Source organism: Anolis carolinensis, chromosome 2 (genome assembly GCF_035594765.1).
Source record: "Anolis carolinensis isolate JA03-04 chromosome 2, rAnoCar3.1.pri, whole genome shotgun sequence".
Lineage (NCBI taxonomy): Eukaryota > Metazoa > Chordata > Lepidosauria > Squamata > Dactyloidae > Anolis > Anolis carolinensis.
Genome location: NC_085842.1, coordinates 43,658,775 through 43,686,418, shown reverse-complemented (window position 1 = coordinate 43,686,418; position 27,644 = coordinate 43,658,775). Strand labels below are relative to the sequence as shown.

The 27,644-nt window shown below is 41.1% G+C and overlaps 1 protein-coding gene across 4 annotated transcripts in view; it reads left to right on the top strand.

The window, feature by feature from the left end:
- The window catches only part of suclg2 (succinate-CoA ligase GDP-forming subunit beta), a 273,247-nt gene that overhangs the window by 166,441 nt on the left and 79,162 nt on the right, over positions 1–27,644 (top strand). For all 4 annotated transcript variants that reach the window (XM_062969690.1, XM_003217829.3, XM_008105400.3 and 1 more), the window contains one exon: positions 3,713–3,855. In XM_062969690.1, the coding sequence (XP_062825760.1) occupies positions 3,713–3,855 (143 nt within the window). The remainder of the gene's footprint in view (positions 1–3,712; positions 3,856–27,644) is intronic.

The following is a 27,644-nucleotide window of genomic DNA, read 5'->3' as shown; positions in this document are numbered from 1 at the left end:
CAGAAATCCCACCCAGTTTACCAGCTGTTAGAAATTCTGGGAGTTGATGGCCAAAACATCTGGGGACCCACAGGTTGAGAACCACTGCTTTAGATGTTTTGCTGGATATGACAACCACAGCTAGAGAGGAAGTTGCTAGAGAGGGGGAAGTAGGCCAAACACAGAGTGTCTGTCAACAATTTCATTTCATTCATACACCTCTGTTGGCCAAGACAAAGATATTTCCCAATTTCTGTTTCCCCCAATCTGGCCAGTGAAAGGGAGCTATGAACATAGAAAACAAGGGGTGCTTTATTTATGTTGTACAATATGTCTGCTTTATCCACAAATTTGTTGTCCATGGTATCATTTACCCCAATCTCCAGCCCACCCCACACCCCCGGAAGTGTTAGTGGGCCTTTTTAGGACTTCCAGTGTGATTCTATAATATGCTTCCAGCTCACGTATAGAAAAAATATAGGGTTTGCTGTTATCCATGGTTCAGATAACAACCAGGGGTCTTGGAATATATCCCCTGAAGATACAAGAGTCATTCTGCATTAATTATAGGTTGCATTTCTATCCCACACAATACCTCACCTTCCCAATTTATCCATACAGCAACATTGATAGAGAAGTCAGATTGAGGGAGAGTGTCAAAGGGCACCCACTGACATTGCTGGGTAGGGAGTAGTATCTGGACATGCCAAATCCTATTCAATATTTTAATTCTTACACCCCACTAGTTCTGTTTATACTATTTTCCTTGTGCTTCCACTTCAACACCAGAGTCTCATCTCATTTTTTTAGAAGTGAAGTCAGTGACAAACACAGCCAGGGGGCTTTTTGCCAGCAGCACCATGAATAGTAAATACTTGCCCTAACTTTGCATCAATATTACTTTTTTTGAAGAGGTCTTCAGTGTTTCATATGTTATAAACTTGCTGCTTTTTCATTTTTTCCCCCTACTATTTCATGTTTATCATATATCTTCTTCATACTCGTATTTAAATTGGGTAAAATGCCCTTGAAATATATTCTTGTGCAGGGAAGTATAGACATATTTCAAAACAAATAAATGGGGAAAGATAGATCTGTGGGTCTGATGGGTTAGCAGTCTGTCTCTTCTCTCTACAAACAGAAGGTAGCAACAGTAACAGCTATTTGTGTCAGAGTATTCATTGTAAACGCAATAGTTTCCTTCAGATGCCAAGATTTGTTCTTGTATTTTCATATTTGTATGCCCACAATATTTTGTTGATGTCCTGAAAGCTTACAGAATGATTCAGCGTTGTTTATGTATTTGCTTATTTTTCCTTTACTTTCCAAAAGTATGTGCCTTTGCATTCCTAAACAGTCCCTCAAGGATGTAGAAATCACATTTTTGGTAGTTCTGTTTCTCTTCAGAAATTGAAGGCACATGACCACATGAGCTGGCAATTTGAAGGCATGATGATTTTCTGCCTATTTTTAATTGTAATCCATTCTACCTCCTAGATTCCGAGTGGTTTACATTTGAAACAACTTTTTCTTTTATATAGTCACTTCTTAACACATATTGCCCCTAATTCTTCCTTAAAAATTGTACATACCCTATATCATGTATAAGTCAAAAAATCACCACCACCACCCCCAAAAAAACCTGGATCGACTTATCTGTGTAGCAATGTGGGTACTGTAACTTAATTCTTATTTTTAAAAAATGAACCATCCTTTTCTCTGAGTGGTGAGAAAGAAGGAATAACTCAGTCCATCCCAGGAGAACCTAAAAGAAGCACTGACCCACTCTCTTTGCTATGGCATCACTTCTGGCCTTTTTGAATCCCTTAAGTTGGCATTGGTCTTTCCCCTCTCCATGGAATGACTCCCACTTTATCCATGGGTCATATCAAAATCCATAATTTTATCCCAAATCTGCCCTTGACTTATACATAAGGTTGATTTATACATGAGTATATATGATATGTTTGAAAACTAGAATACCAGCGAAATCTCCTTCTGCATACATTTACTCATTTTGTTTTACATATTGAGATAAAAGGCATGCGTGGGAAAGATCAGAAATATGGTATGTCTGCGCTCAAGGTATAAGAAAAGGAACGTGCAGGGTTAATTATAAATAATAATAATAATAATAATAATAATAATAATAATAATAATAATAATCAACTTTATTTATACCCCGCTCCATCTCCCGAAGGACTCGGGGAAGCTTACACTGGGACAAGCCCAAAACAGTATTACATCAATAAAAACAGTAACACAATAAAATCACAGTTTTTACAAAAGTTAAAATAACTTAAAACATAGACAGTAATCCCAATCTGTAGTCAAGCACCATAAGCCATGGGCCATTTTAAGAGGAATGGAAATCTGAAAATGCACATTCTTCGGTGACTAGGGATGGGAACGACTAAAGGTAATAAAGTGCATGGAATGGCCAAGGCCTAGGTAAAGCACATGGACAATCAGTTATCAGTTATGAGAAGGCACCTGTGAACATCCAAGTTTTCAGATTCTTCTGGAAGGAATCCAGGGTGGGAGCTAATCTAATCTCCTTTGGGAGGGAGTTCCAGAGCCTGGGGGCCACCATTGAGAAGGCCCTCTCTCATCCCCACCAACCGTGCCTGAGACGGAGGTGGGATCGAGAGGACGGCCTCCCCAGCAGATCTTAGAGCCTGTGTGTGTTCATAGGGGAAGATGAGTTCACGAAGATAAGCAGGTCCTGAGCCGTTCAGGACTTTATAGGTAATCACCTGCACCAGACACTGATCAGCAGCCAGTGGAGCTCTTTTAATAGGTGGGTTGTACTAATTACATGAGTACAAGCCCTGATGAAGTAAACATCATCAGTAAGCTTGTGCAGGTAAACTGCGATCCCATTTCGGTGTCCCGGATTTTGGTGGGGGTCCTGATCCGTTTTTCAGGAGCCTCCCAAATTCGGAAGGACAGAAATCCTTTTTCAATCCAGGAAGCCGAAATATTTGTTTTCTGTCAGCCCATTTGTGGTGGGCGGGGGGGGGGGACTTCCCCGGCTCCCCATATTTTTAGGCACCGTTTGTCCTTATATCCTTGATTAAGAGCTGAATTAAAAGCATCAGAGTTAAGACACCATTCTTTCTGTGATCCTTTCCCTACTGTCTGTAGAGGAGAGCTGGGTTTAAAGAAAGCGTTTAAGAAACCTCACTTTCTGGGATCCTTTTCCTTCTAGCGGCTGCCTCCCTTCCCACACTCAGCATGTAACCAAAAGAAACTGAAAGCAACTGGTTTTCGACAGCCACTGTTCTGTTGCGGCTGATAAAAAAAAATGCGGAGGAGCCCATTCCATTATGGGCTTTTGAACAAGCCAAACACACTGAAGGCAAACGTCAAAAACAAATCTATGCACAAGCCTAAATCAGTACTGAATGAATTGTTTCCTTATGCTGCTTTTTAATATTATTGATTCTGTTCACCAGTGATTTTTTTTCAGAGTTTCACTCAATGAACTAAGGCATATTTCAGCAAATGTGTGTTCCTTTGGAACCCATTTTACTTGCATGCCAGCATAATTGATACCTTGTATCCTGTTTCTTTTCACAACCATACCTTTCTCCATATTTCTTCCTTGCTGCCACCTTTATTTGCTTTATTTTAAAAAAAAATAAATCTGTTTTAGTCTTGGCACTTCATATATATTCAAGTATGCCTTTTGCCCTTTACAAATGCAACTCTCTGACTCTCTTAATTATAGTCAATGGAGCTGGCCTTGCTATGGCAACCTGTGATATAATTTCCCTTAATGGAGGAAAGCCTGCCAATTTCCTGGATCTTGGTGGAGGCGTGAAGGAAGCACAAGTGTATCAAGCATTTAAGTTGCTCACTGCGGATCCCAAGGTAAAAATCTGTTGACTTTGTCCTGACGATTTCTTAATGTGCTTATGTGTTGTTGTAATAAAGACAAGAGTCTTTTTATTAAAAAAAATGTAATAAACCGGGAAAATTGAAATGCATTCATTTTCTGAAGCAGTAACCAACTTCATATTTCCAATGGTTAGTTTTTAGTTTAAAAGCTCCAAGCCCAAACCTGCAAGGTAGGTTTGTGTACAAGGGTAGGCCATTGCCTTTCTTGGTAGATCAATCTTGTAAGGTTGACCCAAACTTTGCTCATTTGTCTGTATTGTCTATATGATTCTCCCTGGGTGTTTAAGATCTTCCAAGAAGACACTTCTCTGGATCCCACCACTTTCATAGCATGTTTGGTGGGAACAATTGATGGTTTTTCTGTGGCTCTTTCTGCATCTCTAGAAATCCCTCCAGAAGAAGGCAAGGGCTTCCTCCTTGTTGTCCTTTCATCTGCAAGTGTTTGGAAACTGTTTGTTTACTTGCAAAGGCTTACTGTTTTAGTGTGTATATTGTATTTAAGAAGAAGACAATCACAAACTATCTCTCACTATTCCTTTGCTAAGAGAACTGTATGAAATTTATTGGGATCTCCCTATGTCTGCAGGTGATCTAAAGAGACATGCACATACATGATACTTTTACTTTGTGCTTTTTATGTTTTAAATGGCTTTAATTTTTCATAAGTTTAATATGTGTGTTTTAATTTATATTTCTTTTTATCTGTAAAATGCCTTGAATCTCCCAGTCTTGGGCAACAAGCAAGGTTTAAATTTATTGACTATCTGATTGATTTGATGTAGATTTTCCTTTTGTCACGACCCAGGCTACAGAGCACCAATAACCATACGCAGAGGCCAGATTCTATCTAATATCTTTATTAAGGAAATATATAAAGTTAGTAAAAGCAAATGTAAAAGTTAGTCCAGAAGCAGACCTTTCAGGAAAGGTCAAAATTAGTCCAAAGAAACAATGTCCAATATGAAATATTAAGGTCCAAAGTTGTAATCCAATAACCGAAACACTCACTTTGCCAGGCAAAGTGAGGGGAGATGACAAGGTCCTTTAGTCCATGAACTTGAGCAAGGCTAGGAAATAACTTGATACTTGAAACAAGGCTTGAAACGTGGAACAAGGTAACGAGGAACAAGAACAAGGTCCGTGGAATAACTTGGTAAAATCCGTGAAACAAGGCAAGGGTTAATCCTGGGAAACAAGGCAAGATCCGTAGGTAAACAAAGGCTGGGAAACAGGAGCGGAGGCTGGAAACAAGGCAAGGCTTGAGCAGGAACGAGGCTTGAATCGGAGCGCGCTGTCCAGACACAACTCGCTCCGGAGGCTGACGAATTGACTCCGCGAAGTTACTACGCGGGTAAAACACCTATATAGAGTCTAACTTTCCCGCCGAAGCAGTTCTCTGGGAACCAGAAACGAAAGCTAAACTCTGAGACCAGATGTCTGACTCCTTAAAGATTCTCACGAAAAGCAGACTTAATTGGGTACATTCTTAGCTGCTATCCTCGCACTCCTGCGCGAAGCTGCTTCCAAACCCCTCTGTTGTTTACAAAACTCATGGCGAGAGAACACGGGAGATGTAGGCTCAGGGTTTGTTTGACATACTTCTGGGACACAACTTTCTTGCAGGTGCAAGGTTCCCAGATCTGCCTGGGAAAGATCTGGCTGAGAAGATTCCAGTTCTGACTGGGAAGGTAAAAAACCCAAGTTTTCTTCTTCATCAGGCATTGCAATGTCATGAGCAGGACTACAAGGCCCATGAGTCATCACACTATCCCCCTCCTCAAGGCCCCTCCCAAACTGGGACTCTCTCCCCGAGGCGCGAGGTCGTGGCTTGGCGGGATAGGTCTGATGAAAGCGACGGGTTAGATCAGGAGCATGGACTGTGGAGGCGTCTTCCCAAGAGCGTTCCTCAGGGCCAAAACCCACCCAGTCAATGAGATATTGCAGGCGGCGGCGGTGAAAGCGAGAATCCAAAATGTCCTGAACCTCGAACTCGTCCTCCCCATCCACCAAAATAGGGACGGGGGCCGGCCGGTCTACATCTGGCCGCACACCATCCGCCGGAAGGAGCAGGGAGCGGTGAAACACTGGGTGAATGCGCATTGAACGCGGAAGTTGGAGTTTGAAAGTCACGGGGTTTAATTGCGCCACCACTGGATAGGGGCCAATGAAACGGGCATCTAACTTCCGGCAAGGGCGGTGGGAGGGCAAAAAGCGAGTGGACAGAAAAACCCGATCTCCTACCTTGATTTCGGGGCCCGGCTGGCGATGTTTGTCCGCGTGACGTTTATAGTCCTCCTTGGCTTGTTCCAGTTGTTGAAGCAAAAGTTGTTGCACCGCTGTGAGTTCCTGCAGCCAATCTTCTGCTGCGGGAACTTCTGAAGTTTCAATGACAGGGGGAAAGAAACGTGGATGGAAGCCGTAGTTTGCAAAGAACGGCGTTTCTTTTGTAGAAGCCTGGACTCCATTGTTGTAGGCAAATTCCGACAGTGGTAACAGAGAAGCCCAATTGTCCTGTTGGTAGTTTACATAACAGCGAAGGTACTGTTCCAAAGTGGCATTGGTGCGCTCCGTTTGCCCATCCGTTTGGGGATGATGAGCTGAAGATAAACGAGAGTCTATGCCCAATAGTTTTTGTAGTGCCTTCCAGAAACGAGAGGTGAATTGGGATCCACGGTCTGTGACCAAACTCTTGGGCAATCCATGTAGTCTGAAAACATGTTGGAGGAATAAATCTGCAGTCTCTTGGGCCGTGGGAAGACCTTCACAGGGAATGAAATGGGCTAACTTGGTGAAAAGGTCCACCACCACTAGGATCGTGGTGAATCCACAGGAAGGTGGTAAGTCAGTGATAAAATCCGCAGAAATTATTTCCCATGGGCGAGATGGGTTAGGAAGGGGGTGTAGAAGCCCTGAGGGCTTCTCCCTTCTTATCTTGGAGCGCTGGCATACTGGGCAGGTGTTAACATATTTTTCTACATCCTTGCGGATCTTGGGCCACCAGAAATCTCTTAGGATCAAATGCATGGTTTTAAATAGTCCGAAATGCCCTGCTGGTTTGCAGTCATGACACAGACGAAGTACTTTTTCCCTGCCCGGTCCGGGTGGGATATAAACATGATTTCTATAGCAAAGCAGTCCATCTTTAAGCGAAAAGGGAAAGTGCAGACCTTGACGAAGTTGGTCCTGCGCCCAGGCATCTGCTTGCTGACTAGCCCTGATTTCTTGAGCACAGATGGGCCCTGGATTAGGGGGAGTTGAATCAATGGGAGTGGATTTGGTGTTCCCCACTGTGAGCGTGGCAAAGTTCTCGGGTTGTAGTAGTTGGGATTCAAAGGTCTCCTTGCGTCCTGCAGCGTATTCCGGTTTACGTGACAGGGCGTCTGCTTGCTTGGTTTGGGCTGGGGTCACATAATGAATCTGGAAGTTGAAACGTTCAAAGAATAAAGCCCAACGTTGCTGCCTTTGATTTAGCTTGCGGGCAGTTCTTAGATGTTCTAGATTCCGATGATCAGTGTGGACTTCAATGGGAAATTTGGCCCCTTCTAGCCAATGTCTCCAAGTTTCAAAAGCTGCCTTTATGGCTAATAGTTCTTTTTCCAAAATGGTATAGTTCCTCTCTGGAGAATAATAAGCACAAGGATGAAGGTGATCTCCCACCGGTTGTAGGAGCACAGCCCCAATTGCCACATCAGAGGCGTCCGCTTGCACCACAAAAAGGGTTTCAGGATCTGGATGCTGAAGGATTGGCTGGGATGTGAATAATTTCTTTAGTTGCTGGAACCCTTTCTCTGCTTGATCAGTCCAGCGGAAGGGCCGTTTTCCACGGATGCAGCTAGTGATTGGGTCAGACCAGCGGGCAAAATCTGGAATGAACTTGCGGTAGTAGTTCGCGAACCCCAAGAATCGCTGCACCTCTTTCTTGTTAGTTGGCGCCCGCCATTCCAATACTGCGGAAACCTTGGCTGGATCCATGGAGAGCCCTAGAGGCGAGATACGGTATCCAAGGAAATCTACCTCTTGTAGATCAAAAGCGCATTTTTCCAGCTTGGCATAAAGTCCATGATCCCGCAATCGTTGTAACACCATTTTGACGTGGTTCTCATGTTCTGATTGTGATCTAGAAAACACCAAAAAATCGTCCAGGTAGATTATCAAGAACCTATCTAGATAGTCCTGGAAAATGTCATTGACAAAATGCTGGAACGTTGCGGGAGCTCCGCATAATCCATAATTCATAACTCGGGACTCGAATAATCCGAATTTAGTCTGGAAGGCGGTCTTCCACTCGTCCCCTTCTCTGATGCGAACTAAGTTGTAAGCTCCCCGAAGATCCAGCTTGGTGTAAACCTTGGCTCCTCGAAGTCGGTCTAGTAGATCCGAGATTAAGGGCAGGGGATAGCTGTTCCGCTTGGTGATATTATTCAATGCTCTGTAGTCCACCACCAAGCGTAATTCCCCTGACTTCTTTTTCACAAACATCACTGGGGAGGCGGCTGGGGATTGAGAGGGTCTGATGAATCCCTTGCGAAGGTTTGTCTCTATGAATTCCCTGAGAGCTTCTTGCTCTGGTTCAGTCAGGGAGTAGAGATGCCCTCGCGGGATCGGGGCCCCCTCCACCAAGTCAATGGCACAGTCATAAGGTCTATGTGGGGGTAACCTTTCGGCTTCTTTTTCATTGAATACGTCCCAATACTCGGAGTATTTCTTTGGCAAGGTGATAATGGGCTCGGTGTCTGTGGCATGGCAGACCTTGGCTACGAGGCAATGATTTTGGCAGTACTTTGAAGCAAACTGCAGTTCTCTGTTGGACCAGGAGATGCTTGGGTCGTGAAGTGTCAGCCATGGAATCCCCAAAATCACAGGGAAATGGGGAACCTCAGTAACAAAGAAGGAAATCTCTTCCATATGTTCCCTTATCCACATCCTGGTGGGTTCCGACCACTGGCTTACGGGGCCCGTCTTGAGAGGGCGGCCATCGATGGCTTGCACCACACGGGCGTTCTTGAAGTCATGATATTGTAATCCCAGAGAGTCGGCATACTCTCTATCAATGAAATTGTTGGTAGCTCCTGAGTCTATCATGGCGTGGATCATGACGGGTCCCCTTTTTGCTGACCATAAGGTGACCACTAGAAGGAACAGGACCCCGGTTGGCGGCTCTTGAATGGGTTTCTTGACCGGGTTGGCGAGCCTCTCTACGCCCGGTCGTTGGCTTCCCCCGCCGGCTGTGTGCCAGCCGCCTCAGACGCCTTCGTCTCCGTGGAGGACGCCGCCGCAAGACGGGCGGCGGGCTTCCCTTTGGCTGGGCACTCTCTGGCGAAGTGGCCCCCATTCCCGCAATACCAGCAGAGATTTAGGCGTTGGCGGCGGGCCTTCTCGGCGGCATCTAATCTGGGACGCACATTGCCCAACTGCATCGGCACCTCCTCGCTCCCTCTGGGGTATGGGGATGGTGGTGGGGGTCTCCACACTGGACGCGGCTGAACGCTGACGGGAGCGGGGGGTTTTGCCCCAGTTCTACCGCTCTGGCCTCGGACCCACTGTTTTCTGTTGGCAATCATGACTTCAGCCCGTAAACATTGATCGATGAGTGCTTCCAGCGTTTGGGGAGGATCCACCTTGGAGATTTCCTCCAGCATTTCAATGTTGAGACCCTCCCGAAATTGTCCTCTGAGGGCAACATCGTTCCAGCCGGTGTTGTGGGCCAGCACTCGGAACTCGGCTATGTACTGAGACATGGGCCTGTCTCCTTGGAAGAGGCGGCGGAGTTTGTGCCCGGCGGCCTCCAAATTGTCCTCGATTCCCCAGGTCGCCTTAAGGTGGTCCAAGAAATGTTGCGCTGACCTTAGATGTGGGGAGGCTTGGTCGAACAGAGCCGTCGCCCAGTTAGCCGCTGGCCCGTCTAGGAGACTGTAAATCCACGCCACCTTGATGTCTTCCTGGGGAAACTCGGCATCACGGGCCTCTAGATAAGCTTGGCATTGGCGACGGAAAACATGAACCTTAGAAGCTTCTCCAGTAAATTTGGTTGGCAACGCCATGGCCGGAAGACGGATTCCGCGTTCCTTCAAACCCTTTATTTCCCCATCCTGTGCATTGAGCTTATCACGGATTCGGTCCACCTCATCCTTGTCGATGGTGTAGGTAATCGGCTGGCCGCCCGGTCCAGGTCCGGCTCCGGTAGACATTCTGGCCGAGGTTAATTGGTGCTTAGGGTGGCGGAGTCAAACTGTCACGACCCAGGCTACAGAGCACCAATAACCATACGCAGAGGCCAGATTCTATCTAATATCTTTATTAAGGAAATATATAAAGTTAGTAAAAGCAAATGTAAAAGTTAGTCCAGAAGCAGACCTTTCAGGAAAGGTCAAAATTAGTCCAAAGAAACAATGTCCAATATGAAATATTAAGGTCCAAAGTTGTAATCCAATAACCGAAACACTCACTTTGCCAGGCAAAGTGAGGGGAGATGACAAGGTCCTTTAGTCCATGAACTTGAGCAAGGCTAGGAAATAACTTGATACTTGAAACAAGGCTTGAAACGTGGAACAAGGTAACGAGGAACAAGAACAAGGTCCGTGGAATAACTTGGTAAAATCCGTGAAACAAGGCAAGGGTTAATCCTGGGAAACAAGGCAAGATCCGTAGGTAAACAAAGGCTGGGAAACAGGAGCGGAGGCTGGAAACAAGGCAAGGCTTGAGCAGGAACGAGGCTTGAATCGGAGCGCGCTGTCCAGACACAACTCGCTCCGGAGGCTGACGAATTGACTCCGCGAAGTTACTACGCGGGTAAAACACCTATATAGAGTCTAACTTTCCCGCCGAAGCAGTTCTCTGGGAACCAGAAACGAAAGCTAAACTCTGAGACCAGATGTCTGACTCCTTAAAGATTCTCACGAAAAGCAGACTTAATTGGGTACATTCTTAGCTGCTATCCTCGCACTCCTGCGCGAAGCTGCTTCCAAACCCCTCTGTTGTTTACAAAACTCATGGCGAGAGAACACGGGAGATGTAGGCTCAGGGTTTGTTTGACATACTTCTGGGACACAACTTTCTTGCAGGTGCAAGGTTCCCAGATCTGCCTGGGAAAGATCTGGCTGAGAAGATTCCAGTTCTGACTGGGAAGGTAAAAAACCCAAGTTTTCTTCTTCATCAGGCATTGCAATGTCATGAGCAGGACTACAAGGCCCATGAGTCATCACACCTTTTTCATGTAAATGGGGATGTGCAGCTTCACTCTGTACTACCAGTCATAATGTGTGACTAGTCTATTTATCAAGACAGTTATTGTATGAAATCACAACTTTATGAAGTGATCTAAGGCATTTGATTGCCTTATAGAAGTTAAAGATTAGGAGTGTTGGTAACTCTGTTACATCTCCATGAAAGCAGCTGAGTATGCAAGGATTTCAACCCACACATTCAAGAGTTTCACATCGAAAACCAAGTGTATTGATGGACCAATCTGTCAGTTTTGGTTATTTCATCATTCATGTTATAAACATTCAAATTCTTTTCATTCTGATTAAGGAAGCTAGAAATTCCTTAAAACCAGGCATCTTTTCAGACACTCACAGTTTGACTGCATTTCAGCATTATAATTTAGGAAAATTGCAGAAAAACATTTAAAACTGTTTAATCAAAGCCTTTGTGGTTCGAAACAAATAAGAGCAGAAAGAGTGTGCCCAGATATTTTCATCTTCCAAGGTCTTGTTTACATAGACTATTAGTAGTGTGTAAACTGTTTCCTCTTAGCAGGTTCTCACACTCTTGTGATGAGGATCAGGAAATAATAACAATATTTTTGACAGCAGTGGCTTCGACTTGTCAGTAGTATGATATCATGACAGGGTGAATCCATGTAAATGCAGTGAGAGGGTCAAGATAGGAGCCTTTTCTGTCTGCTTAGCAGCATCACTTACTTCATAGTTTTCATGGGCAAGAAGAAAATGATTAAGGTGTGCACACAATAGAAAATGGGTGATAAGAACATTTGTGTATTTCCCAACCTCAGAATCTCCGCAGCTATCGAAATTCTGATTGTGTAAAAAGAACACAGAAAAATCAATTGGTTAAGAAGTGACCAAGGGCAGGATTGAGATTTGGCCATACATAGAGTTTGGCCACTGGAAATAGAATTTCTTCTTGACTGACTCAAGTACCATTGATTTGTGGGAGTCTAGCCTATGGCCCCATCTACACTGCAATATAATGCATATTAGTGCATTTCATCTGGATTCAAACTACTGTAATTTTTTCCAAGCTTGTTTTTCTTCTTGACAGAAGGTAATGGGGATTCATGTATTTCATTCAGCATAACTGAGGGGGAGAAGCTCATTCTAAACCCACCCTCCCAATCCTGCCCTGTAAAGCTGAGAAACAGAGTTGGTATGTGGAGCTTGTAAGATAAAGGATAATAGTACGTGTTTCCCTGAAAATAAGACAGTGTCTTATATTAATTTTTGCTCCCAAAGATGCACTAGGTCTTATTTTCAGGGGATGTCTTATTTTTCTATGAAGAAGAATTCACATTTATTGTTGAATACAAAATGAACATTTATTATATACTGTACAGTAGTTGTCATCACAAACCAGCATAACCAGACAAACTGAATCCTATCAAGAATTTCTTGTTACTACCATTATTTCCACGTACAACACTCTATGGTACGTACATTGACCAATCCTACATGCTCTGGTGTTGTGTTTGGCGGGTATGCTTCCAAACAAAAATTTGGCTAGGTCTTACTTTCAGGGGAGGCCTTATATTTAGCAATTCAGCAAAACCTCTGCTAGGTCTTATTTTCTGGGGATGTCTTATTTTAGGGGAAACAGGGTACCTGAGTGATGCTAAGGGCCTTGGTTCAGATGATTACTACAGCACAGGGCTTCCATCCTATGAATTTAGTAGAATTTAATAGAGTGGGGCTAAGGGGACTACAAAACTACTAGGTTTTGTACATTGACTGCTAATGATTTTTGTGCCAGTAGCACAGGAAGAATGCCCTGGGTTTTTATGCAAACTTTATGCAAAGTTATCCATGGTGACAAACCCTATTCTCCCACATAGGTTCTCAGTACTTTGAATAGCTGTATAAAATCTGGAACAGATTCTCCACCCCTCTGACATGGGAACCACAAGTCACCACTGTTTTTTGTGCACCTTTATGAATAACGCTACCTCAATCAAAACGTTAGATTCAGTTTCTAACCTGCTAGGGATTGTTATTGTTTGATGATTTGGGAATACAAGCAGTCCCCAAGTTACAGTAAGGTAGGGTCTGTAGGTTTGTTCTTAAGTTAAATTTGTTTGTAAGTTAGGACAGGTCCAGAAAAAAATGCACTCTTTGGTCAGAATCTGGTCAGAAAATGTGCATGTTATCGTTTCTGTGTGATTAGAATCTCTTTTTTAAAAACACCAAAAATTCCAAGCAATGGGGAAAAAATCCACAGAAATAGATAACCCTCCCCTCCAGGAGCCTCTCCTGTTTATCCTGCCCCAGCTTCCTTGAGGTATAGTTAGCTGTGAAATGAATGCAGTTTGACACCACTGTAACTGCCCTGATTCATTTCTATGGGATTCTGGGAGCTGTAGTGTTTTTCAAGGTATTTAGCCTTCCCTGCCAAATAATGCTATTGCCTCACCAAATTACAAATCACAGCACTGCATAGCATTGAACCAGGGCAATTAAAAGTGGTGTCAGACATGAAGGAAAGGAGAGGAGAAATGAAGAAATGTGGAGAGAACTAAGTGAGAACGATAGGAAGAAAAAGAAAAAGGGGTGGAGACATCCATAGGAAGAAAGGGGGGAGGGTTAGAGAGATCCATAGGAATAAAAAGGAAACGGTTTGGAGAGATCCATAGGAAGAGAAGAGAAAAGAGGTTTGGAGAGATCTATAAGAAGAAAATGGGAAATATGGGTTCCTGTGAGTTTTCTGGACTGTATGACCATGTTCCAGAAGCACTCTCTCCTGACATTTCACCCACATCTATGGCAGACATCCTTAAAGGTGAGGACCTCACGACCCCTGAGGATGCCTGCCATAGATGTGGGTGAAACGCCAGGAGAGAATGCTTCTGGAACATGGCCATACAGCCCGGAAAACCCACAGCAACCCAGTGATTCCGGCCATGAAAGCCATTAGCAACACAAATGGAAAAGAATTTGGAGATAGATTGGGGGGGGGGGTGAACTGGGTGAAGATACAGACACCTTTGGCGCAGTGCTAAGATTTCATGGTAGGGAGGGAAAACAGAAGCCTGTTAGTAACTATGAGTTCATACATCAGATGTTCATAACTCTCTAACTGCCTTTATTGTGTTTTGTAATGTTCTTAATTTTGTTCATTAATTCTGTTTTGCATTTATCTGTTCCTTTCTCTTACTATTTCCTCATCTTCTTTTTATTTGATATTGCTAATTATCACTTTTCCCCCCTCCAATGGAAGGAATTGCCTTCCGTTTTCCTAGACTGAAAAAAAACTTCTCAGTCCTCGACTTTGCCTTTTGTTCTCATTTATTCTTCCCACCTTACTTTTTCAGTGCTTACTTCCCTGCTGCTTTTCAGAGTGCATCTTTTTAAAGCCTCCCACTGGACAAGTTAAACTCTCCCTCCACACACCTATGCCCATAGATGTTCACACACACCTCGTAAAATAAGTGCCCCGCTAAAAACCAGGCCTGCCCTTGGGCACCTTGCTAATAGGAATGTCAGGATTTGACATGTAGGTACAATTGGTGCCTGTGGCTTTCTCCACTGTAGATTTGAAAGGAGACAAAAGTTATTGCCATCCTCCTTTTAAAAAAATTAACTTCCCTTGCTTTGATGCTGTCCCTCTATATCCCCACTATTCATCTCTGGCTTTTCTTTTAATTTTAGTTTCTGAATCTCCTTAAATGAGGCACTTCCACACTGCCTGTCCCTTGACCCTCTGGTGTGACTGATTCTTATGCTTTTACCCTTCTGGTACCGCTGTGGTCATGGGTGATATTGCTTCCATGCCAACAAGCCACTGAAGGAATAATTTTAGCCTCCGCTTTGTTTTTCAGTAAGTTATGAGGAACATTGGGGGTAGGGGGGATTAAATTGGGATTTCCAAGGATATATTTCAGGTGATCAGTCTCCCATTAAGCACAGACATGCATCAGCTATGCAAGGTTTTAGAAGACGAATTACAAATTGTTTTTTTTATTCATAATTGCCTTTCCTGCCGTGCAGTTTAAAGGCTTCGTATGAGCTATTAGGATGTAATAGCTGAGGACATATTTGCAAGGCTGTTTCAGGATCTGCCTGTTTTTCTTCCAGTTCCTTAATGTCTTACGTACTACCTCCCATCTATCTACACCCATCCTGTTTCTGATTATATTGCCCACTATAATGAATAATTCTTTCTACTTCTTTTGCCTTAAGGCTAGGAGAGACACCATCATGAAGCACCAACACATAAAGCCGCCCTGAGTCCCCTCGGGGAGAAGGGTGGGGTAGAAATATTGGAAATAAATAATATAAGGTGTGTTTCCCAAACTATGGGACAAATTCATATGTTCATTTTCATGTCCCCGGGTATAGAACATGCCCACTGTCCTTACCTCCAAAGCCCATTATGATCTCCGCCCCCAGAAATTCCCTGTATTTGGTTCTAACATCTCTGCATCTCTCCACTGTCCCATGGTCTTCACCATGAAAAGATTTCATCTGCCACTCTCCATGCGTTGATGTTCTGTTTGTGAACTCTTCCTCAAAGTCCTGTTTGGTGCCCTCTCTCTTCCTTTATTCTTACCCTCCTCAAAATCCTTCCTATGGAGTGGTTGGCACAACTTCTAATTCCTCTTTCCTACAGCATCTTAGCAACCATCAGATTTCAGAGGGTTATATTCTATGATTAAATTATTTATGTTTCATTACTCAACTAAAGTGACCTCTCTTTAGACACTGTATTTTCTTATGTTGATAATTTCCTTCTTTAAAAGATATTTGGAAGTTTTGAGTGTTTGTGGAGGTCAAACTTTTTAAAATGTGAAAAAAACCTCTGGTGGTTTTGGGGAACTGTCAGGGGACTCCAGAGGCTACAATATGGGACTTCATGTGCTGTGTTTTCCCCACCCCTCCTCTTTATGTTTTATTTCCATTGATCATATGCTATGATTTGCGAAGTTGTAATCCAGCAATAACTGAGATCCAAGGTTTAAAGCCAGAGGTAATACAATTTCTTCTTTTCATTAAGATTATGCTCAAATGTGTTCAATAATGACATTAGAGCTTTAATCAAATCAGCTGTTTATTAATAACTGTTTACTTGTCATATTCAGAGGTGGTTATATTGACTGACATTGATTTTTTTTCCCAGCACAATAAAAGGTTTGCTATTGGCAACTGTTAGCTCACATGAATGGAATAATGAATGGAAGCCGCCCTGAGTCCCCTGTTGGGTGAGAAGGGCGGGATATAAATATTTGAATAAAGAAATAAAAATAATAATTGATGACAGGCTTAATTTGTGTTCTTCAGCAATCATGCCTCAGTCCAAACACACACTTGTTTTATGAATATGGAATAAGCATTTCCTATTCATGTCACTTTTCTGACCAACAAACCATTTCTGTCTGACGCAGTGAAAGTAAAATAATAAAAGGTGAACATCAGAACTATTATGTTTTGTATATATGAAATTCAAGGACTTGAGCTTTCTGTTTTCTAGACATCTCTGGCAATACTCAGAATCCAGGAGGAACGTATCATTAAATATTTCTGCCATTTGCTTAGTTTTCAGCTGTCATAAGTGTCAAAGTAATGCCATTTGTCTTTTCAAAGAACATTTTACAGCTACTGTTTTTCCTTTTGGACTTGACAAATTTTTAAGATTTATTTCCCTAACATTGTAACCTATTCTGCAATACCACAGGTGGCTTTTGTAATTATCTAGCGTAAAAGAGGTCAAAAGTAGGGAGGGAAATAAGAAATAAGAGATGTTTAAAGTATATAAGCACACACAATATGCAAAAAAAAAAGTTGGGTGATATAATGTCACAAAGAGGTCCAATTCTGGAACTATTGTCAAGATTTGAAAATTGTTCTCTTCTTCCTCATTTGGAATAGTTCTAGCATCCGTTGGGATTCTTCAATGGATGCAAGCATAATTTTGGAACAGCCAACTTCCACACACATCCAAATGATTCAGAGATGGCTGGGAGACAACTGAAGATTTAAAGAAATGTTTGATCTTGTTGGTCTTATAGTTGGCAAGAGTCACTAATTCCCTGGAAAGATAGTAGAACCTGTAGATTCCACCTCACTTTCTAAGGCAGTGGTTCTCAACCTGAGGGTCCCTAGATGTTTTGGCCATCAACTCCCAGAAATCAATGAAGGGGACAAGGAACAAGGGCTTGATTTAATTGGAGGGGACAAGGAAGTTGTAGGCCAAAACACCTGAGGACTCACAGGTTAAGAACTACTGTTCTAAGTTCTCTATTCTCCTTGTTTATGAATTGACATTAGGGATCTGAAAACCCTCATCCTCACCTTTCTGAATCTCTGAATGTCACCTTCATTTTGATTCCCCCCCTTCCCAAATTATGAAGCTGCGTTCTTTCTCTCCAATTCTTAAATCTGTACATACTTCTATGAAGCTTGAAAATAACATCGCTAATTATCTTTTTAAGCAGTTGACTCATCATTGTTGTCCAAAAATGTGACCTAATGCTGAAGTTAATCCTCTTGTGTTAGTCAGTTCATTATTTTAAATTTTTTAGAATAATTGAGAATGGGTCAAATTTCCCCTGGAAGACAAAACAAGGCCTATGGGGAGAGAAGGTTTTAAGCTTGAATGGAATATAGATCACTTTAGATCCCAGCAGAAGAATAGCTTGGAGGAGCCTGGACTGAGTAGTACAGTTGAAAAGGGGGATGAAAGAGATTAGATAGCCTGATTTGTTTGCTTAAACTTCAAGAAGCACTGACCCTTTGCAAAATATCAAGCCCTTTAGGGCTAAAAAACTGGTATTCTGCCCACACTTTTGAACACATATAATTCTTAGCCTATACGTTTTTTGGCATATGTGTGAAGAGCATGGCCTGATTCTCTTCCGTTCTCCTTGTTTTCTTTTTGTTCTGGTTTCTGTTCTATATTATTGTAAACACATAATTATTAGAATGGAGTGTTATTTGTACAAGGATACAAAGAATTCAAAGATTTTTTTTAATTGTTGCTCACATATTGCTACAAACTGGATAATATAGATTCCCCCCTCTCTTGGCTTTTCCTCTTTCTCTTCCTTATGCTTCTGTTTTCCACTCTTCTCTTTGCTCTTAGTTTAATCTGTCACATCATTACAAGTCATAGATATATTCTGTTGCCATCTTCTACACCTTGAAAAAAATATAACCATAAAAAACAGAATTGGACCCAATATTACCTGTGGAGTGTAAAGATCTAGCATAAGAACTAATTCAAGTGATTGAGTTGGGGAGAGTTTGTGTCTGTATCATTCAGAATCAGTAAAGAATTGACTATAGTCTGGAATAAGTGCCAGATGTAATAGAATGTAAATGTATGAGAAAAGCCACTCTTGCCTGATAAATGGCAAAGATCTTTGCCTGTTTCAACATGTTTTGAGTAGGCTAGTGAGATTGAAGCTCATTTACTAAGTTTTGTCCTTCTTAAGTATACTCAGAAGTAAAGATGTAATTCAGAGAACCAACCTAACTCATTTGTAACAGAGTGCTCCACATTTCACTGAATTTTGCAGTGCAGTTCTCAGTTCAAAGAACTTGCTGGAGTGTGTTTAATAATATGCATATTAAGATAAATGATGTTTAGAAAAATAAATTTGAGAAAAATACATCTGAAATGTGTATCTGAAAGAAAGTCTCAAAAGTCTCCATACATAGGAAAAATTAACAAACTGTTAACAAAATTGACAAACTGATCTTTAATGTTATATATTATATTATATTAATATTTTATTAATATAGGTTCATTGAGCTACAATTTCGCAGTTTTCACTATGCATGACAGCCTTTGGTCCACCCTGTAGAATTATATTATTGTGGATATTTTACAAAAATATCATAAATTAATGTGGAAACGGTATATAATATATTTCTTAACAGAAACATTTGACTCTAATACAGATCAGAAATAACTGTTCTTTGTTTAAATTAGAAACCACCATGAGAATTGAGGCCACTGTGTCATATGAACCTTCAGGATGGATTTGATTCTCTAGGTATGCCTCTACACTGAGGAATGAATACAGATTAATGAATGCCACGTCCTGATGCTATGGAATCCTGGGATTTGTAGTTTGATTAGGCACAAACACTGTTTTACAGAGAAGGCTACAAATATAGTAATAATACTTTATTTGGACATTCTGACAGGGTATCTCCAGTCAAAAGACCCTTCCGAGTTTAGGAAAGACTGGGAACCCTTCAAAATGTTTTTAGAAGGAAAGATTATTTCAACATGCGGGATTCAAATTTGACTATTATAAATTTTAATTTTCACCACTTGTTTAACCTCCTTCTGTAAAAAAAAGAAGCCATGATGAAGAAAAAAAAGAACTACAGTTCACAATTGCTGGTGGCTTGTGAACAGGTTGTGAAACAGTGAAAATAAGCAGATAATTCAGGTGTATTTCAAGGGATTCTGGACCTTGTGCAAAATAGAAAAATAACTAAGTATATTTATGGAGAAATTGTTATATTCTTGGGAATATCTGAATAAGCATGGAGATCTCTGGGATATCTTACTGGAGTGCTTTACTGGAAAAGCAGGGAGCTAGACTGTTTAATTGATGACCTCTGGAACAATAGATAGTATAATTAGAACAGGATGGACTCAACACTGGTATTTTCATTAAGACATCCTAGTCTATTTATTTGTAGAAATGCTCTGACTCACTGCCTGCATATTATAATTTATTATGCTTTATTTTATTTAATAAAAGAACATTCCTAAAATAAACAAGTGATACAACAGACCATGGGATAATTCTGCCTAAGGTGCAGGCATTTGTGTTATACCATCTAAGGAAATACATTAAAAATATTCTTGGTGTACTAAAAAGCAAACATATGCTATTATAGGAGTAGGAACATGATTTATTACTAGCCTTAATGAAATATAGACTTGTCATGAGTGTATGTTGTATTATTCTTCTATATCTCTCTGTTGACCAAGTGAGGACATGCTGCTTGGAAATCCTGACTATTGGTATTGCTACTACTACTATTATTATTATTGTTTTGTTTTCCAACTGACGTACTGGAACAGCAATAATTGTTTAGTTTGACTATAACAGTTTTTGGCAGTTCTTTGTTGGAACGTTGCCAGTGTCAGCTGCCTCTAACCTGGCGATTTTGTTCGAGGTGTTTAGTGCCAGTGCTGATGCTTTTTGCTTTTGCTTTTTGGTGTGTTTCTTTGCCAAATGCTTTTGCATTTTTGTATCGCCATTTGTTCAGATTTTTTTTCTTTTTTATATAAATATAAAATATTTATATAAATATGGACATTTTAGCTTTGTTTTTGGTTTTTGGGGTTTTTTTCTCTCCCTTTTTGATCCTTTTTGAACCCAAAGGGTGCTCACTAATGCGTCATCTTCATCATGGAAAGAAGTGACAAGTGGAGTGCCGCAGGGCTCCGTCCTGGGCCCGGTTCTGTTCAACATCTTTATTAACGACTTAGACTAAGGGTTAGAAGGCACGATCATCAAGTTTGCAGATGACACAAAACTGGGAGGGATAGCTAACACTCCAGAAGACAGGAGCAGAATTCAAAACGATCTTGACAGACTAGAGAGATGGGCCGAAACTAACAAAATGAAGTTCAACAGGGACAAATGCAAGATACTTCATTTCGGCAGAAAAAATGGAAATCAAAGATACAGAATGGGGGACGCCTGGCTTGACAGCAGTGTGTGCGAAAAAGACCTTGGAGTCCTCGTGGACAACAAGTTAAACATGAGCCAACAATGTGATGCAGCAGCTAAAAAAGCCAACGGGATTCTGGCCTGCATCAATAGGGGTATAGCGTCTAGATCCAGGGAAGTCCTGCTCCCCCTCTATTCTGCCTTGGTCAGACCACACCTGGAATACTGTGTCCAATTCTGGGCACCACAGTTGAAGGGAGATGTTGACAAGCTGGAAAGCGTCCAGAGGAGGGCGACTAAAATGATTAAGGGTCTGGAGAACAAGCCCTATGAGGAGCGGCTTAAAGAGCTGGGCATGTTTAGCCTGCAGAAGAGAAGGCTGAGAGGAGACATGATAGCTATGTACAAATACGTGAAGGGAAGTCATAGGGAGGAGGGAGCAAGCTTGTTTTCTGCTGCCCTGCAGAACTAGGACACGGAACAATGGCTTCAAACTACAGGAAAGGAGATTCCACCTGAACATCAGGAAGAACTTCCTCACTGTGAGGGCTGTTCGACAGTGGAACTCTCTCCCCGGGGCCGTGGTGGAGGCTCCTTCCTTGGAGGCTTTTAAGCAGAGGCTGGATGGCCATCTGTCGGGGGTGCTTTGAATGCGATTTCCTGCTTCTTGGCAGGGGGTTGGACTGGATGGCCCATGAGGTCTCTTCCAACTCTACTATTCTATGATTCTATGATTCTATGATTCTTTTTAAATCTCAGTTTTCCTACTTTCTGTACAATCAAATGTTCTCACTCTTTCGATGTTAATTTACTCTATCTTATAAAGTAAAACTTCAATAAAAAGTATATTAAAATAATAATAATAATAATAATAATAATAATAATAATAATAATAATAATTACTTTATTTGTATTCCAACCTATCTCCCCAAGGGGACTCAGGGCAGATTCCAGCATACACAAACAGAAAGGCAAATATTCAATGCCTAGAAACAACCATAACTCAGATATAGGTAAAGGCTTCCCCTTCCAGCTCTGAGGATTGGTGCTCATCTCCATTTCTAAGCTGAAGATCCTGCATTGTCCGTAGACACCTCCTAGGTCATGTGCCTGGCATGACTGTATGGAGCACTGTTACCTCCCTGCTGAAGCGGTCCCTTTTGATCTACTCACATTTGCATGTTTTCGAACTACTAGGTTGGCAGAAGTTGGGAGCCCACCTCGTCCTGCGTATTCGAACCGCCGACCATTGGGTCGGCAAGTTCAGCAGCTCAGCGTTTTAACCCATTGTGCCACTGCGGCCCCATATAGACCTTGCAAAACTCCAACTTTCATGATTCCATAACATCGAACCATAACAGTTAAAGTTGTGTCAAATTGCATTAATTCTGCATTGTAGTTAGATACACCCTAGGTCTTTTTTGTTGTGCTATTTTCCTAACCAGTATCCACTTAACTGAATGCTTCTGTTATCCTCCTTTGGGAAACTAGGAGTGTTGACTTAAAACACAGGCATGCATCTCCTCTTTCCCTAAGAGGGACAATAACAATCTTGCTGTATACTTTTGATTGGCCCAACTGTGCTAAAGGATTAAACGCCCTCCTCATAACGCTGCTTTTCTAGTCTAGTCTTCACATTCCAGGCATGGATTTCCTGTTTGACCTGTAGGCAGCTCCTTGATTATGCTAATTCTGAAAAAACAAGTGGGTAAATGAAATTGTTTCTCCATTTCCTAATTGAAGAGCAGCATGATGCTGCCTAAAGTAGAAGGCGCTTAATCTCAAAGTAAAATAAACTTTATGTCTGTCAGCTGTTACTACTATTTTGTTGAAGCCAAGTAGGTTGGTTCACTTAAGGTTATTGAGAGCAGCCTTAAAGTTCTTCATCCTAATGAAGCTCTTATAAAAGATGTCTGTATTTCTTTGGGATAATCTAGACAAGATTTGGTTTGTGTGAGTCCCACTGAAATCGATCAGACTTAAATACACAGGCACTGAAGCCTTGTTGAATTTAATGAAGGGTGCTTTGTTTTGTCTGGACTGAGCTTTTTTGCTGTGAATGACTTTATAATGTAAAGTCTTTATAATATTTTTCAAAGGGTGGCATCTCCCCCTACTTGTCCAGCTCCATTGTTGGCACGTATTACTGAATGAAGTGGAATGCAAACAGCATTTAGTTCTAAATGTAACACAGAACGTTAGCAGTGGATTTATTTGACTTGTCAAATTGCATGTCATTAGGTAATAGAGAAGCAACCATATTTTTCTGTGCTCATTAACAAGCCTTTTGCATTCTGATTCAAATGCCATGCATCTTTTACACGCCTCATTGCCCGGTTCTTCTTTCTGCAGCATGAAACGTCTTTCATTTATGTGTTACATTTTTTTCTTTTGCAGATGCTCATCAAAGAGTGATGTTAGAAACAGAGTGTGAAGTTACTTGGAAGCTAGAAAAGAGCTGGGATAATGAAAATGTTTATTCTTTAATAAGGAGGGCTCTAATAGCATTAATGACAGCCTGCATTCCCTGGTACAGCTCAGGAACATGTGTTTAAGGGATCTCTGACTGGTAGGGAAAACATTTAAGATACAAAAGGTCCAAGTTCATTCCCTGTCCTGGCATAATTTCTTTAGACATTTTCAGTAGCAAGACTGCAAAATTTGTTCCATGGTGGCTGTTTGCTTCCATTGCACTATGACTATGCACCAAGCTTTAGTCCAAACTAAAAAGAAACTGTTCAAAGTTGAGCATACTTGATTGCTCCTTTGAAGTTCAGACTAAAAACTGAAACAGATCCCTCTCCCTACTAGCAAGGAAGCCATTGCAGTTTGTCTCAGATGTTTGAAATCTGTAATTCAAAGTAGGAGCTACTCTTCTGATTCAGTGTAAGGACATGTTTTCAAATACAAGTGATACAAGAAATAAAGCAGTCGGATTCATACTATTGCTGCAGTGAGCTTATAGGCTAGTGACGTCTTCTTTTGAAATAGAGTTTTGCCCCTATCAAAAGAAGCTTTTGACAATTTTTTTCCCCATGGCAAGGCTTGTCATGCCATCCAGGAGACATTTGTATTGCAGTCCTACTCTTTGCAGGAATAGACAACTTGAAGGGGTGGCTTTTTCCTTGGTCTTGCCCACTTTTGAATTGAATGGATTATTAGCCTCCTATGGTTTTTGATAGAGTGCATTACATGCATGAACACAGTAATGGCTCAAAGCTTCCAAAAGCAAACTCAGATAAAAAGCTTGTAGTCCAGTGTTTCTCAACCTGTGGGTCCCCAGGTGTTTTGGCCTACAATTCCCAGAAATCCCAGCCAGTTTACCAGCTGTTGGGATTTCCGGGAGTTGAAGCCAAAACATCTGGGGACTCACTGGTTGAGAACCACTGTTGTAGACATACTAGTTTTGAATTTGGCCTTTAAAAATATTATGAAAAATGAGTTTCAGAGTAGTAAGGCTAGCTTTTTTTAAGACAAGAGCCATAAGATTTCAGTTATAGATAAAACAACTACTAGACCAGAGGTGGAGAACATGTGTCTCGGAGTTGTTGGATTGCAAATCCCATCAGCTCTAAACAAATATTGTGGGATGCTAGGAACTGAGATCCAACAACATTTTGAATACCAGATGATCACAATAGTCCTGTTTCGGTTGGGACAAGGCACATACAGTACCTTATAGGTCAAAATCAACCATGTCAGATGTGGTTCCAGAAGCAATATGAGAAACCATTGGGATTGTGGGGTTTTTTTTTTTACTTTACGATCTGAAAAGTGCAGTGAAACATTTTTATTCATCATCTTTCCTTTCTTCCAATTGGGAAACCAAGGGAGTTTTCAGTGTGTAACTGAAGCAATATATAACATGAAAAAATTAAACAAGATATCCAACTGAAGCATGCAAGAGATTTAAAACACATGCTATGCCTGAGTGAACATATAAATAGAGCATGAAGGCCCTTCTGCCACACTGAATTATAAGTTGAAGATCTATGTAAATAAAAAGGCCCTAGTCTGCCAGTGAAAAGAGAGAAGAGACTACATTCAAGAGTGTATATGTGCCTTCAATTTCTTTCGGACTTATGGCAACTCTAAAGCAAACATAGGGTTTTCTTAGCTACATTTGTTGAAAGGATTTCCTTTCTTGAGACTGAGAGAATGTGACTAATTTAAGGTCACCCAGTGGGTTTTGATGGTTGTGCGGGGATTTGAACCTTGGTCTCACAGAGTCCTAGACCAACACTCAAACAACAACACTCTTCTTAGTCTGAGAATCAGTGCTTAGCAAAAACACTAAAATGCCATGAAAGAAAAATACTTCATCTGTGAATTTGCTGCAGTACTTAGTTAATTCTAATTTTTACTGGCAACTATGTGTGTATGCAAGCAATTTTCATTTTATACTGCTGCTTTTAGTGCATTTAATTTTGTTTCAGAGTGTTTCCCCTCCTCTACTCCCCCCCTCCTTTGGGGGACCAAGCGTTTTTGCCATGATTTAGTGCACTGTCCTTCCTTATTACAAGGTAGAACCTTCATTTGCTGTGTGGGCATTTTTCAACCCATTGGAAAGAGAAGTGATTTAATACCTTTTTATTTGAAGAATGAAGATGTAAGAGTTTGCTTAAAATTGGGGGTGTTAATGTGCCTCTTGTCAAACTAAGTCACAAAGTCTTGGGTTGGCAGAAGTCTGGACCAAAGGATTCATGCCGCAAAATTTAATTAACTATTATAATGTTTTTTTCATAAGCTGAGGTACTATTCTTTTGAGTTCTATATTATAATGTATCAAACCAAAGTGGAACAAAATGTTACCTATGAGCAAAGCCTGGGGACATTACATTATTGGACTATATCTCGCTCCATTGCTCAGCTGGCCTAGTCATTAGCTGTGGTGGCTGAGGTACAGTCCAAAATGTAACTTTAATTGTCTCTGCTTGTAGTTTTTATATTTAATTTCAGTGAATTTCTTGGTCTTTTTAAAGCACTGTTTCTTTCTGTTTTTTAATTGGTTCTAGTCTGTATTTGATTATGTTGGGTTTTAGTGTTTTTAGCCATTTCAGCATTTTCACACAGCCTCTTGGCTATTCCACCTTCTCAGAGGGTGCTGCTTAAACACAATATTGTGTCTTCATTTCTGTCTTCCACCCCTACAAACCAGAATTTTAGCATAATTTGAGCCCTAATTTCCCACACTCTGTTATATTGTTGTGTTTCTTCAGACATTTCCAACTTAACCCTAATGTGAACTTATCATAGGTTTTTCTGAGGCTTGGAATGTATAGTTCGCCCACGGTCCTCAGGTGCCATGGCAAGCAGGTAATCTAACCCTGGACTCCAGAGTCATAGTCCAATGCTCAAGTCACTACATCGAGCTGACTCTCATGCTGTAATATAGCATCCCAGAAGTTGCCCTGTCGCTCATAAATTGTGTCTATACTGAGATAGCCATCTATCCAACTAGCATTCCTAGTCAGATATTTAGGGTACCTTTCCAGGTCAGAAATCAAAAATGGCCTTCTGCAGACTTCTATAAAAACAAATAATTCCTTGCTCTCAGTCCTTAACCCTGGGATGAGTGAAATGTGTTGAGTGTAATCTTTGCTATGACTATTAGCGTTTCTGGAGAAAAGTCCCTAAAGTTAAGACATGCAGCCCTAAAGAGAAGTAAGGGTTTTTTTAGCCCAAGCAGAGCTAGTCATTTATTATACGGATTGCATATCTGTCTCATATGTTTTAAAAACCAGATTTCTTGGATACATTTGTCCCAAGGCCTGCTTTTATGTTCCAATGCCAAAAGCACCAAAAATGCATACCAAAAATCTCTTAATGACCAAGTGGGATTGCTTCTAAAAACCAAAGTTTAAAAGAGAACGAAAAATATTTTAATTTTGTTTGCAAACACATGGCAGGTTTGAGTTGTAATCACAAACAAACTCCAGCTGAGAATTTTATTAAACATGAGAGTTTGAAAAGCTATGTCCCAATTGACAAGTTAGTGTCAACTGTACATGATTAAAGCAAGCAAATTAAGACAAAAATCCATAGCATCTTCTGTTGATAAGGTTTTTTATTTATGAATAAATCATTTCAGTTTGAACCAATAGATAGATAGACAGCTTGTTAAAAACAGTTTTCTGGATTGGTTTGTTTGAAGACTGCTGTGTATTTACTGACAACATTTGTATTGAGGTTGGCTGGGGATGGGGGTAGGCTCAATAGAGCTAACTTTTTGAAAAACTAAGTCTTGATTAAGCTGTCCTTTCTAGAATCTTATTATGGGCCTCTAAGAGGCAAGCCTTTGAAATGGGAAAAACCAATTACTGTTAGGAGTCAAGGAGATGGTATAGGGAGGGGAACAAATGAGGAGAGTCAATATTTTATAGTAGGTGATGAAACTTGAATGCCTGATGCCCACCAAATCATTTGATTTAAAGGTTTTGGGACTGCAATGCATGACTTTTCATTGAAGACATATAAAAGAGCAAATCACTCTTTGCTAGAAAGTCACAGAAACCTTATCAGAAATGTTTAATTCCTACTCCTCCCTAAAGGTTTTCCTCTTCAGCTAGTGATATAATATGTGCTCTGTGTATTGTGAAGAATTTTTCTTTAATCAGAACTTCAACATGGCCTGATATATGTCCCTCCATATTGTTTGATTCTTAGGAGAAAACCCTAGGATATGTTGTGAGGTGTATGATTAAGCTATCTGTGTCTGAAATCAGTACAACTTTTGAAAAAATACTCTGACTTTATCACCTTCAATTATGCTTATATGCAACCTCATTTGAAGGAGACTACAGAAAAAATCTTGACCACACCATTGGTTTATGTTTAAATTAAATAGTACTGTGTGTTGTTTTTTCTGATCCATCTTCAGAGAGCTCAACAC